The sequence below is a fragment of the Dendrobium catenatum genome, unplaced genomic scaffold (assembly GCF_001605985.2).
Source record: "Dendrobium catenatum unplaced genomic scaffold, ASM160598v2 fragScaff_scaffold_1608, whole genome shotgun sequence".
Lineage (NCBI taxonomy): Eukaryota > Viridiplantae > Streptophyta > Magnoliopsida > Asparagales > Orchidaceae > Dendrobium > Dendrobium catenatum.
In genome coordinates this window covers 4710864-4725587 of record NW_021320070.1, presented here as the reverse complement: position 1 = coordinate 4725587, position 14724 = coordinate 4710864, and the positions used below count along the sequence as shown (strand labels likewise).

General features: G+C 34.0%; 1 protein-coding gene across 1 annotated transcript; it reads right to left on the bottom strand.

The window, feature by feature from the left end:
- Window positions 1-1642: 1642 nt before the first annotated feature.
- LOC110105558 (probable sugar phosphate/phosphate translocator At3g11320) lies at window positions 1643-12644 on the bottom strand. The gene is made up of 4 exons (XM_020835120.2): window positions 11813-12644; window positions 6640-6743; window positions 6205-6433; window positions 1643-2283 (listed from the first exon to the last, which is right to left on the bottom strand). The coding sequence occupies exons 1-4, from the start codon at window positions 12278-12280 to the stop codon at window positions 2137-2139; spliced, it is 948 nt and encodes a 315-aa protein (XP_020690779.1). The 5' UTR covers window positions 12281-12644; the 3' UTR covers window positions 1643-2136.
- Window positions 12645-14724: the final 2080 nt, after the last annotated feature.

Below are 14724 nucleotides of genomic sequence, written 5' to 3'. Positions count from 1 at the left end.
CATCTTTCTATTCAACACAACAACAGAGATTAGATCAAAATGGTGGTCGATCGATTTTCTAAAATTCAATTTTTTTTCTATCAAAACAACATAAACTAAGCCTCGCATGGTTGAAACTTTTTTATGACATAGTTCAACTTCATGATATTCCTAGAAAACCGATTGCTTTTTAAATGGAGTGTTTAGGATTACTTTTATTTTTATTTTTATATTATTTCATACATTTTTATATTAAATAAAATATATTTTATATCTTTTAAGTTATTTTTTGTTTTTTAATTAAAAAACATGTTAAACATACATATTTTCTAGAATTTCAAATAACTTTTATTTATATCAAAATATAAGCAAAATAAAATATAAAAATAAAAGGGAACCCAAACGAATAGAAAAAATCATGTCAAAGAATTAATTGGCTTATCTTTATTGCCACATTGAAGAGAGCATCCATTTTTTAGCAAGCAACCAATAATTATACTTATTATTCTATTTACTAATGTAAACTTTAATGTGGTCCAATATATATAATAGTTGGCTTTAGTAAACTCTGCATTAACTTCTTGCCTTGAGTGGAGAGGACATGAAATTCCCAAGCACATGTCATATTCAACATAAGAAATACTACCAAGTTCAACGGCAATTATTTAAATTGATTTCTTTAATTAATAATAATAATATTATTATTATTACTATTATTATTTAGTATTAAAATAATTACAGTGGTAGAGAGGAGATTTTATATCTTAATTTTGTATAAAGATTCAAACTTTTCGGGCGAGAAAGATGGTCTATAGGTAGTTTGGAGATGATAGTCTGATAACGGAGATTAGGAGACAGCAGTTTGAAGATGATGGTCGAATGACAATGGATGTGAAACTTTAGTTCTTAAATTTTTTTCTAATAAAAAACTATTTTATAAAATAATAAAAAAATTATTCCAAACGAAATCTTAGTTATGGAGATCTTTAAAAAACCTTAGGAGCCAAAGTAGAATTTATCGAACAATTCATATATCATCAAATTTTTTTTATAAAAGTATAATTTTTGTTAGAAAAAATAACAAGGAACGATTGTTTCAAACAACTCGGCCACGCCTCTATGGTTTCATTTGAAATAATTTTTTTACATTTTATAAAATAAATTTTTAGTAAAAATTTTTATAAAAATAATAAAAAAATAAAGACAAAAACTACCACAAATCAAGCCTAAATCAGGTTTAGGGTTTACAGACCACCTAAACTTTATAATCGATATTTTGGAACACTAAAGAAGGAAACTGATGGAAGGATACGGAAAACAAATAACAGCCAATTATTGTTCAAATGCTATGATACAGCACCAAGTTTGAAAACAATCCAATAACACGATTAATTATTCTGTGCAGACATCGAATATTATTTAGAAACCAATCAAAATGCGCCACGTCACCCATGTGCTCGGTACCGCTCGTTACTGCAGCTCAATACCATTGACGTTGCGCATTCCGGTTGATCTCTGGATGACATTCTACGTTCGGTCTCCATACATAATAATTTCTCCAGTAACACAAGAAATGTAACAATATACATTTTCTATAACTGGAACCGAAATATCCTACAGGACTTATTGTGTTATGCCAAAGTTTTTGCTTAAGTTCTGATAGTTCTACAAGAGGCACAATAATGGCAACAATTTCTTTAAGAAATGGAGCAATACAACGAAAGGAGAGCCAAAATATAAAGCACCTCTCTTCAACATTTCTGTATAAGTTGTGTTTAACAGAAGGTTCAAGAATCACAAAATAAAGTCTCTGGCATCATAAAACAATTAATGTGTATGTTAATATAGAACTAAAGTCTGTCCGGAACAAATATAACTATTAAGGGCAGGGGCGCCATGACTATTTCTATCTCAAAGAATTGGACTTTTAACCTTATGGGTGGAAGAAAGAATCCCTAAAAACAGGCACTAAAAGGATAACCAATCTCTGATGCTGATACAGTAGTAAGACTTCTCCAGGCTTCTCCTAGCAAAGATGCGGTCGCAACCAGGACAAATATGGCATACAAGTCTTACCTTAACCGCCTGCTTTGCGAAGTAATTGCCATCAATGTTACAGTAAAGAGATGTAAGGGATGGTCAAGGTTACCCGGCTGCTCATTTGTTGCGCTTCTTTGCTTCACTATAGAGAATGACCCCAATAACAGTGAGGCTGTAACCCAGCATCCCTGTCACCGAAACCGGGTTCCTGAATATTAGAATTGAAATAACCACGGCCACGGCACCTTTGGCATTCCCAAGAACCTAAAAAAATAAAGGAATGGTCAATTCCTTCATGTTTGCTAGGGCTAGGGCGTCTTCCAAGCCCAGGATAAACAAAAGACTCTTCAACATCTTCAAAAGAATTGTTCATAAAGAGAAAATTAATATAAACCAAAGACTTTTCGTTTGAGGCCTTTTGAGATTTGAAATGTTATCATAAGGGCTTCATTTTGAATGTATTACTCTGACCTAAAAGAAAGCCAAATTTATGGGACAGTATTATCAAGGAGGCCCATATAGGCGTCAAATCGTATAAAATCAATCTTCTCTATGGAGAAAGTTCTATTTAAGCTTTTAGGAGAATGGTTAGCTATGCAACTTTCACTGGTGGTTTATATGAACTAAATTGCACTTATCTGTGTTAGCTATCAATTTTCAAGGCTTGTATGTACTTGTGTCGTTGATTTAGGCTTCGTTTGGGACGGCTTTCTTACTGCTTCATAAAGTAGTTTTTTAGTACAAAAATTTTAATTTTTGTACTAGAAAGCTGCTTTATGAAGCAGTAAGAAAAGCCGTCCCAAACGAAGCCTTAGTGTTCTCATGTGTAGGACTTTTAAGTTGAATTTTCCTTATTATGGTTGTTTGGATATTAGCCAAGGTTGGAGTTTCGTACGACATGCTTTGAGATGACTTCTATTTATTAGAGGGTAAAAATACCCTTCTTTTTTAGGGGCATTATCATTGATGTTTATGATAGGTTTCTAGATATTTTAAAAGTTGTAAATGTTGTTATACATATGCCCATAAACCACTTTAATGTTTATAATAAATTAACAAGTTGTAGATAATTTGTCTGGTTTATTTCTGCACAAAATTATGTATATTGTCTTAATTTCTATAGTAGCAAGCCATACTTTTCATGCACATAACCTCTATTAAATGAAAATTTGCCAAACAGGAACACATTTTATACATCATAAGCAAATATTTAACAAGTGTTTCATAATAAAAAAATAAAAAAAAAACCTCTATTAAATGAAATAAATTGATTATGAAACACTTGTTAAATACTTGCTTATGATGTATAAAATGTGTTCCTGTTTGGCAAATTTTCATAGGAATGATAGGATTGGTACTTAATTTTTTTTTATTTCATAGTGTCGTAGTAAAACCGACTATATCTATTAATATATATTCATATATAAATAGGTAATGAATAATTGATGACTCGTATTTAGATAGATATGATTATACCTAATATGGTTAGATATAGATACATTAGGATATAAACGTATTGCTTATAATTTCTCATACAAATAATGAAGAACATCACTATACTGGAAACCATCGCAGAAAATGTGATACTTTTCATTAATGTAATGCAATATTACTCTAATTTGATAACTAGATAACACATATCACACCTTTTAACCTTGGCATAATGTGAGTTCAAATATGAAGCAGATATTCCGTCACTAGGATCATGGTTTAAAATTGCGCAATTAGAGGCGCGCCTTTGCGCAATTCAACCAAAAAACGCCTCGAGGCTTACGCAATTCTGGACCTGGATGAGGCGTACGCCTCACCTGGACTGAGGCGCGCCTCAGAGGCGCAATTGCGCAATTCTGGGAGAGGCGTACGCCTCACACGCTAGGTCCCACCCACTTAAAATAAGCCCTCTTCCTCCCTTATACCCGCACAGCCCCCTTTATTTCCGAAAAAAAAACCCGTTTCCAGCTCCCTGTTCGCGAAAACGAAGCCCTCCCGCACGGTCGGCCTTGCTTCCCGCCGCTCCTCCCGCCGGCGCCGCCCCTCTCCGGCGAAGTGGAAACTTCCGGCCACCCTCTAGGAGGTTGAGGAATAATGCACAACAAGAATGAAGGGGGTTGAGAGATAATGCACAACAAGAGGTTAAGAGATAGGAGGTTGAGGAATAAGGGGTTGAAAGATGATGAGGACCCGTTGGTGTGTGATGATGTGTCGTCTGATAATGAGTGGTTCATAGATGATGAGGCAGATTTGTCATTATCAGACTTACAGGTAGAAGATCTAAATGTGGATGTATTGAGGGGCGAAGCAGATCAAACGGGTCCATCCACTAGTACCACACCACACACATCTACTAGCTCTGCAAGTAAAGGTATATGTTCTCTGCCAGTCTGCCTGATAATGAGTGGTTCATCCAATTAATATGCTAATGATCTTTTCTTTTAATGAACAGGGAAGAGAAAAGTGAGTCATGTTGAAGATGAAGATGACATGGCATTCATAGATACAATTGGAGAAGAAGAATCACTTGAAGACCCATTTAGTGATGGGATATGATTTCATTTCATATGTTTTTTGTATTTTGGGAGTTTTGTTAAACTAATATTTTGTGATTTTGTACTTTGGGACATAATTTTATTGCATCTACTTTCTTATTTGCCAATATTGCTATTATTTTCCTGCTAAAATCCTTAATTTTTCATTTACGCAATTCTGTCTTCGTGAGGCTTACGCCTCAGACCGCCTCGAGGCTTACGCCTCGCCTCACGGACGAAAACCGCCTCGAGGCGCAGTTATGCAATTTTAAACCTTGACTAGGATGTTACTTGTCTACCAAATTAGCAAATGAAAATCATGCTTTTAGCTCAAACTCCTTTGAAATCATTTTCATAATAATGGTGCAATTCAGCCAAAAACCATTAAAAAGGGAAAATTAATTCAACTACCACTTTCCCTCATGTTTATTACATCAACATGATGGAGATTCAAAGAAAGCACCCAATTTGGCAAAGAATTAAGGTCAAAATCCTTAAGGTGAACGGATCTACTTATCTAAGGACCTCCACAATTATATTGCTTGATAAAATTGAGAACTTCTCAGATGCAATTTTCTTAGGACAAACTTTTCTTTTTAGTTTTTTTTTAGTCAAATAAGAATTTATTCAGGTGGATAATTGGCTTTATCCTTAGAGATAGGATAGGTAATGAGCATATACGTGAAAAGGTTGGAGTAGCTCCAGTAGAAGATAAGATTAGAGAGAATCGCCATAGATGGTTTGGTCACATAAAACGACGGCCTTCCGATGACCCGGTTAAGAGGGTAGAGGTATTAGATTTGACTTATGTTAAGAAAGGTAGAGGTACATCTAAAAAGACTTGGTTATAAAATATTGGGAATGACCTTTCTTTATTCATGTTGCCGACCCACGTAGTGGGATAAAGGCTTTATGTTGTGTTGTTGTACGAATTTATTCAGTGTTGTTTAAACCAGGATGAGAAGCCATAAGAACAATTTAAATACGATGAAAAGTAAATTTTGCTTCAAAGTTGTAAGCTAACGACAAAGTCAAACATAACAAGGAATACGTGCAAGCCAGCATGCCCTGTACAATCAATAAAGACAACAGATATATCACAGTATTGTGTCAATCAACAACAAACGTACAAAGCAATGGACAGAGTTGTAGATCATTGTCAATCGATTAAGTTGCCATAATCCTTGGGTTTGAAATAGATCAGATAAGTGGGTAACCCAAGAGAAGTGCTAGTGGAGACCGTATTTGAGTAAGGGATGTCATACAAAAGACATGAACCTACCGTCAAACAAAGACTAGCTGTAAAATGGATGTCCAGGCCCGACTCTTAGGCCTAGACATCTAAATAAAATAAAAATATATTAACAGCATAAATAGCATAAACATATATCAGACATAAATATGCATATATTTTACTATCTTATATACATTAGTATTTCCGAAGTGTTGAGCAGAGCTTCCATGGGGGTGATTGAAGCCTAGATTCGGTGCTATTTTGATATTTGAACAAGCCTATCCAGTTGCACGCATGAACTCATAACCAACCTACACTTTTTTTATGAGACAAACCAACTACCCTATTCTCCAATTGATCTAGTCTAGTTTGCAGGAACATGCGAAAGAAACAATCAAAATAACTATGAAAAGAGAACAAAAGTACCTGTAGAGTCAAAGCACTAGTGTGCTTGGTGACCAAGAAGTTGGTCAGATTCACAAAATATGCTAAAGAAGAATTAAACAGGAGATACCAAACAATTTTAACATCTTCTCTAGCAAGTGCTATGGTAATGCCAAGCACATTCTTCTCCATGATAAGTGTAGCAGGAAGTAAGAATACAACTGCAATTGGAGCCATGTATAGAAGGAGATTCATCGAATTAAGCTTCTCCCTACAGAAAAATTGAATAGACGTTTATGGTTCAGTATACCAACAACCAAAACAAATCAAAGAAATAAATGCAGCTTTTTAGCAAAAGGAAACTTTAACAATAACTTGAAGGTTATTCAATCATTCAATGATCATAAAAAATTAAAATTTTAAAAAGTAAAATGTGGCAAGTTGGAATAAGAATGCCTAATGGACGAGTCTTATTACCCTTCAGAGGACAATAAAATGCCTTGTAGCACTGATTTCAATGCCCTTGCAGCAGTTGCACCAACACACATAATAAATCCAAATAAGTGAAAACTAGGCTCTCCCTGCAAAAGCAAGGAAATAAAGTATCAATAATCATGTTTCAACTTGTACAGAAATATACTGAATAAGCTGAAAAATTGGCTAAGAAGAAAAAAATTGGTAACCGCAACTTGCCAATATGGTTCAAATAAGAGTAAAAATAAAACGAAACCAACAAGAAGGTTGAAGCATATTCCTTGATGTTATCATCTTGTCTTTTAGCATCCAATTTGCATTTTTAACATGATTTAATCATAACACAAAGAAGAACAATCTATTCCATATGGTGAATCTACCAATTTGAGTGGGTTCAAGCCCTCGGCCAATGAATGAGTTGACATCAATATCAAAGCACATATCTAAGGACCACTTCAGCCCAATCTACCCGCAACGCCCAAGAAAGGCTACCCATGACTACTTATTAGGTTCCATGAATTTATGGCTCAAAACAATATGATATTGACAGACTAGGTACATAAATAGACCTAAGATAATATAATCATAAGATCTTAATCAGATTTACCCCCGGGGCGGGAATTTTGCATTCAATCAAATTTGAGTCTAAGCAACCCCCTTAATTGAGAGTGCTTTCTTATGAGTAGAAGTAACTACTAACTATGAGAGCTTTTACCCTTAGAGTGTCTCGACCTTAGATCTATATAAATCTTGATTCATGAACCAAGGGGAAAATCCAATTAAATTAAACCTTAATATAGCTCAAGAAAATTTTGTATGAATTCTCATCAAACTTGAGGATGCTGAAGATAGGGTTGCCTTCCTTGAACAATCACAAGCTAGATGGTAGGAACCACAAGAAACCATCCATTTCCCAAAGCACGAGTTGGAGAGGTTGAAGTGTGTGTATGAAAGTAGAGGATTGCTTTAGGGGTGGGGATGGGATGATGTGAATCTTAAAAGTATGTAGTAGTCAAAAATGCAAAATATTTGTATGACAATAATCAATCTGAAAGTTGAAATTTTATTTGAATATTAATTGAACATAATCTATTATTAGTTCAAGTTTTTGTAAGTTATTGTATATGCATGTCTACGATGCTACACCCAATCATGCAAGTTAATTGAGATTTGCACTTAGATCCATATCCTACTATGGCCAAGAAGATTCCTTCGTATTTGATCCATGTAGCCAGTCTCCTATTTTTTATCTATGGAAACGTGCGGCTTTCGAATATTATATGACTTCTTTTCACATATTTAATTATTCCCTTATTTAGTCATCTAAAGCTACATATAGCTTTCCACTATTTCTTGACCTTCTTAACGAAATTTGTGGCTAATTACCTATTTTCCATTACAAGCACCTAAAAGATTTTACAAATTGACCTATGAATCTTGTGTTTTAGGAATTATTTTTCATGCGATCCTATGCTATATGCGTCAACGAGTAAACTATCAATTAGTTTCAAAATTATAATTAGGAGCTACGGCATGAACAAATCTCATTATGAAAAAAAATTTCATTAGATTTGCAATTCCTGATTCAAGAATTCAACTTTTTGATCAAGTAAGAGACTTAATGAATTTAAAAGAAGGTTATCTCATTCTAAAAGCATGAGGTTATATTTATGGTGTATTAAGCCTATCTTCTTCTTTTTTCTACTCTTCTTCCCACTATATTTTTAGTATTGGTTTGAAAGTGCAATTGTATATAGTGAAATTGGTCAAATCATGAGTTTCACTCATATGTATAGCTATCTGTAACCTTATTCTAATCATTAATTCCTAGCAAAAGTCCATTGAACTTTTAATTTAAATTAATTTTTATCATATCTTTACTGTTTATCAAAGTAGTCGATGATCACCTTAGAATAATAGTTTGTGGCCAGCGAGTTTGGGGTGCTTATTGCATGATTTTCACATCCCATATTATAACTGCATTAGAAACCCAAGACCCTAAAACTCCTAGCATCAAATTTGGTATTAAAGTTTAACTTGGTGTTATAATCTCAAGTAAAAAATAGGGTCAATATCAAGTTCGTTTTATAGAACAACAAGAGTATGCAATTCTAAAAACTTGATAATTTTGATTAATTGGGTTGATATTTAAAAGAAATCAAATGAGGAAAAATGTGAATAATTTGGAGGAAGAAATAAAAATTAGGAAGCATTTCATTCTAACCGCAATGAACAAGAAGTCAATTTTAATCATACGATGAACAAGATAATATGAATATTAATTTGGCAAATAATAGAAAAAACATAATTGTAAAAATACTCAAAATACATCAAATGTATGATTTAGATGATGAAATAACCATGAAAAAAAGTTGATGCATCAAAATATGATGGGAAGAAAGATCTTGAGTTATGTTATGATTGAGCTATGGGTATGGAAAATCATTTGAAGGACAAATTATGTTTGGTGAAAGTCAAATAATACTATTTAAAATTAATTGAGAAAGCAAAAAAAGTATTGGGTAAGCCTTAAAAAACAAAAAAGGTTAAAGAAGATATAATAACTTTGAAATGAACATTACACTTAAAAGATAAAAATCACACATTGCCCTATCATGATCATTTGCATGATGATTTTAATGCTGCAAAACAATGTACAAACACTGAAGATATTAACAAAAAAAGAAGAGTTATTGATGGTTTCTGATATGGTGGAAGATCACAAAATAGTAATTTCTAGGCTCAATTTGAGTTTAAGGCATTACATTAAAAGAGAGATGATAACCCATAAAATTACATCAATTGAGCATGTATTGCAACTTGCATTATATTTTGAGCAAATATTAGAACTTCCTACTACTAAAAGACCCTGCACGTACATTAGAAATCTACTTATTGTCAAAACAGTCAAACACAAAATATTATAGCATATGGTTTTAAAATTTCTATAAAAGCATCCTTTAAATATCATCAAGTTAGTCATTATGCAAATGAATATGGAAATAGGATGTTACAAATTGATATGGAAGGAGGGCTAACAAGGAAATTGATAAGAACACTAATGAAGGAGATAATATTCAAGAATATTATCAAAAAACAACAAATTTTGACTAACCTTTATTGGAACAGTATTTAAATGTTATGAGATGTAATATTCTTGCACTTAAAATAGAATTTACTCATAAAAGAGACTTAATACTGTAGACTTGTTTTAAGCATGACAGTAAAATTTGTGGGTATATAATAAAAAATGGGGGTTATATGAATGTTATGGTTACATCAATTGTCGATCATATGAAATTAAAACTTGAACCACAATAACAAATCTATAACATATCATTAGTAAAAAGTCTGTAATTTAGTCTAGACAAAGATATTTAGTTTCCAAGCCAAAAATTGATTCGATCTATGAGCTAAAATTTCAATCCTACCATCAAACCTAGAGAAATATTTGATCCATCCACAAAAGAATACAGTGTGCTCAGTGATATGAGAAAAACCTTGAATATCTTAAATCAACATATTTTAGAAAATGTGAAAGCTAAAAATGAGTGATTTATCTTAAATTGATTCAAGGGAAGTAATGCACATCAAAAAGGAAAACAAAGAAAAACCATCATAAATACATTAGGTTTTAAAATTTCTATAAAAGTATCCTTTAAATATCATCAAGTTAGTCATTATGCAAATGAATATGGAAATAGGATGTTACAAATTGATATGGAAGGAGGGCTAACAAGGAAATTGATAAGAACCCTAATGAAGGGGATAACACCTAAAGATGCTAATAGAGTATTATTTGGTTTTAAAAATTTATAACCTCATGATCTTCAAGACAAATTATCATCATTTCAAAGCATGGAACATGATATTGCTCTAACTATTGGATCATCTTTTACCTAACTAGCCACATTATAAGGTGAATCCAATACGACATTTGGGCTTAGAAAATAAAAAAAAAATGGTTTATTGAAATACAAATTTAAACCAACATTACTTATGCCTAAAAAGATAGGAGTTGATGAATGAGTGTAAACTGTAGGGTAATTTGCACTAGAACATAAGAATCCCTAAATTTGTCTAGTCATATATTATTGTTCACAGTATAGATGATATCCACACCTGACTATAATGTTTTCTTGATATTCTCTTATTTTGCTCACATAAAATAATTTGGCTACGACAAGGTACCATTGTTAGGAGCTCTACGGAATCACTGCCAATGTGCATCCATTTCAGTCAGATTTTCAAACCTTACCACATAAAACAAAGGTAGGGTATGCATGTAGAACACATGTTGTTTAGAATTGAGTTACGAGTAACAGCAGAAGCTCAACTAAAAAATTCAATGATGAATGAATCATTCCACCAAATAATGAAAACATAAATCATGAAAGTGAAGGAGTAATCAACAAAAATTACGAAGTAAAGAAGAAAATAAAACAAAACATGTTATTTCATTAATCAAGAATAATGCTAATAATCTAAGATTTTAATAATATAACAATCAGATACTTCAGTTCAAACCCAATTTCAATGAAAACCAGTTAATCAGAATTGGACAATGCAAAAAAGAGTTGCAAAATAAAGTTAATATCACACAGCCCTCAACTTGAATTGGTGTATTTATAAAGCTAACCCCAAATAGTTGGGCTAAGACTAATTATGATGCTGATGGTGAACTATTAATGAGTTTTAGTCCTGTCTTCCAGGAAACGTTAATCAGAAAATAACAAACTGCGTCATTTCCTAATTCAACAAAAAAAGAAGTTATGAGCAAAAAAAGTATGACAAATTAACACCATAACTTCGGGAATCAATATACAAAAGCAGCAAATGCAACAAAACAACAATCTGTAAGGGATAAAATAATGTAGGAGTTCAAGATCAGAGCAAGACTCAATTTGAATATGAGCCTGACGGCAGTAAGACATATTATTTCTCAATGAAGAAATGACAGAAACTAAAAAAGAGGGCAAATTGACAGGCTAAAACTATATATATATGATGCGCTCCTCCAAAGATCCACCAACAGAATATAGACTCAAAACAACAAAACTACTATAAAGATTGCAGTTTAAGAGAATAATAAGATCTGCAGGGGAAAAAAACGAAAATATTCCTCAGACAATCCAATTCGAAACAAAATCAAAGCGACATAACGTCACCAACTCACCCCACTAGCTATGATGACACCGGTGACAACCGGGATCAGCGTGACGTAGGTGATCCACGCCTCACGCTTCACGGTTATGATGTAAGCGAACACCGCGGTGAAAAAAGGCGTGGTCGCGCCTACGGCCTGGTTGAAGGAAACCGGAAGGTACCGTAGCGAGATGTTGCCGCTTACCACGGATCCGCAGAAAACCAAGCTGAGCGCAGCTATCTTAACAAACTGCAACCGCGAACGCACGGCCTGCATCGGGACAATCTTCATCCAAGCGATTGCCGCGTAGCTGAGCAGTGAGCAAGCCGTCATGTGGCACATGGTGAGGAAGATCGGGTACTTGAAGCCGTAGTTGCTCAACAAGTATTTGTTTAGCAGCAGCACGCCAATGTTGGACGCGTACCACGAGATCACCAATCCCACGGTGAACAGCCGACCCGTGACCGCCGGAACCGGCGAGATCAGCTTCCCGCTCATCCTCTCTCCTCTTTCAACCAGGGGAGATCGGCTCCGTCCGCTCTCCCTCCGGCGAAGATATGGCAGGACTGCGATTGGGATGTCGTCGGCCGCGGCTGCTGCTGCGTATGGATGGTGAACCAGAATTCCTGCGATCTACCTCAGGAGCATTAGCCGGAAAATCACCAGATCGAGGGAGATCTCATTGGAGGGAGAAGGCGAGATAGGGTTTCTCCGATTCAATTGCAGTTGAGATCTGAGAAAACAAATTCCTTGCTCTCCATTTTCTTCGATCTCGTTCCTTTAACCACCGGATTTAATTAACGGGGATTTTTAGCATTGACCTGCTTTTCTTATATATTCCGGAATTCTCTCTTACTGCTTTTTTGGTGGATCCAAATTAGTTGTACGAATAAAAAATTAGAAGACAGCGTCGGCTGGTTGACGATAGTTTTCATGTATTTACGATGATGCCATCGATTAGGCCATTAACGCAAATATTAATAATTTATTCCCAGTAAATTTCTTGATGGAAATTTTTTGTTTACTATATATGGACGAATTTATTTTGAGTTTAGTATAATTAGCACATTATCATGATTTAGGCCATAGATCTTGAATTTGAAAATGGGTGGCCTCAATTTCGTATTATTTGTTTTATAATTTTGAAAATTACATTAATATATCATCTTAGCAAAAATTATAATATAAACTAACACTTAAATTATATATATATGAAGTGGCCTGGAAGAGATTTTTATTTTTATTTTTATTTCGTAAACCTCAAGTGAGCGTGCATTCGCCATGGCATGGACCATTTTAAAATGACTTGGGCTTAATATTTTTGGGTTCATTATAATTATAAATGAAGTAACACTTAAGTAAAAAAATATGCGAACAAATTGGGTCTATTTATCAATTATTTAAATTAAAATATATTTAAAGAAATGAACTTGATCATTGTATAATTGAAATGATAACTTGAATTTCATATGCTAATAGATTAACATATAAATTAGCTTAGTATATACTATATGTTGTAATAGACACATCTTTAAGCATCACATGATTCTGGTGTAGCTAAGATAGCTTTTTCTTTTTGTTTGTTGGATGACATATTGGTGGATTGACTATGATGTTTTGACTATAATTGTGCACACTATAATAGAGATTTCTCCTTGTAAAGTGCATGTTTCATAGTGGTGTCGTAGCGTAGTACATACCCTCAAAGACACGACTTGCTTGATTGGCACGGTGGTTTCATGCCAATAATTAATTCAAAGAAAACGTGTGTACATATATACAAAGATGTTTTTATGCACTTGTGCTTTCTTTATATTTTTAAACTAAGGATGCTTTGTAATAATTGAGATGATTAGGAAGACAAAAGGCTTGGTTGGTGATTGATATTGATTTTATTAGAAGACCCACTTGTTAACTCTTTATGAATAGAAAATGAAAAAGAGTTATATGTATTATAAAGCTCAGCTATTTTCTTCTTCTTCTTTTTTTAGATGTATTACAAAACTCAATAACAATTTGTAATTTTTGTTTTATCTAATTATGCATTCACAATTATATGTTTTTTTCTATGTTTATTCATTTGTAATGTGATTAGCTTATAATTCAGCTCTTAGAATGTTTTATATATACCTTTCATTAATTCTCATTTTTATGAGAACATGTTTGCAATCAATTATCATTCATTTAAGGGGTTTTATATCCGACACCATGAATTCCTTTTAAAGTTCACACATAGTCTATGTAATGTCTTTGACCAACTCATGATGAATATAGCCTATTCTCTAATATTAACATGACATAAGTTGGATTTAGCTATTTTTAAAACTGTTAACTGTTGTCCTAAGTACCCTGCATTCTATACATTACTACAAACACCCTAAGACCCGAGCAATTATTACGTCCTCTGACCGGACGTAGAGCTACGTTCGGCCGCCAATAACATGTCGCCACGTGGTCTTACTATTTATCGCGCGGCCCGACAACTTGACCCGGAGCGGAACCCGGGAATGCTATGTTCGCGATTTTCTCGGTATTGCTTGATATTTGCTCGGTATTTGCTAGGTATTGCTTTGCAAAAATAAGAAATACCGCTCTGTGAAGACCAATACCATGCAAATACCGAGTTGTACCGAGTTTTTTTACAACTCGGTACAACTCGATACAACTCGGTACAACTCAGTATTTGCTTAGGATTTGCTCGGTATTGCTAGGGATTTGCTCGATTTTGCTAGAAAAAACTCGATATAACTCGGTATTTGCTCGGTATTGCTAGGTATTTGCTTGGTTTTGCTCGGCATTGGTTATTGCCAAGCAAAGTCGACCAATACCTAGCAATACGGAGCAATCTTTGGTCTGTTCCGGGTCGGGTTGTCGGGGCGCACAGTAAATAATGAAAACACGTGGCGCGATTCTACTGGCGGCCGAACGTAGAGTTGCGTACG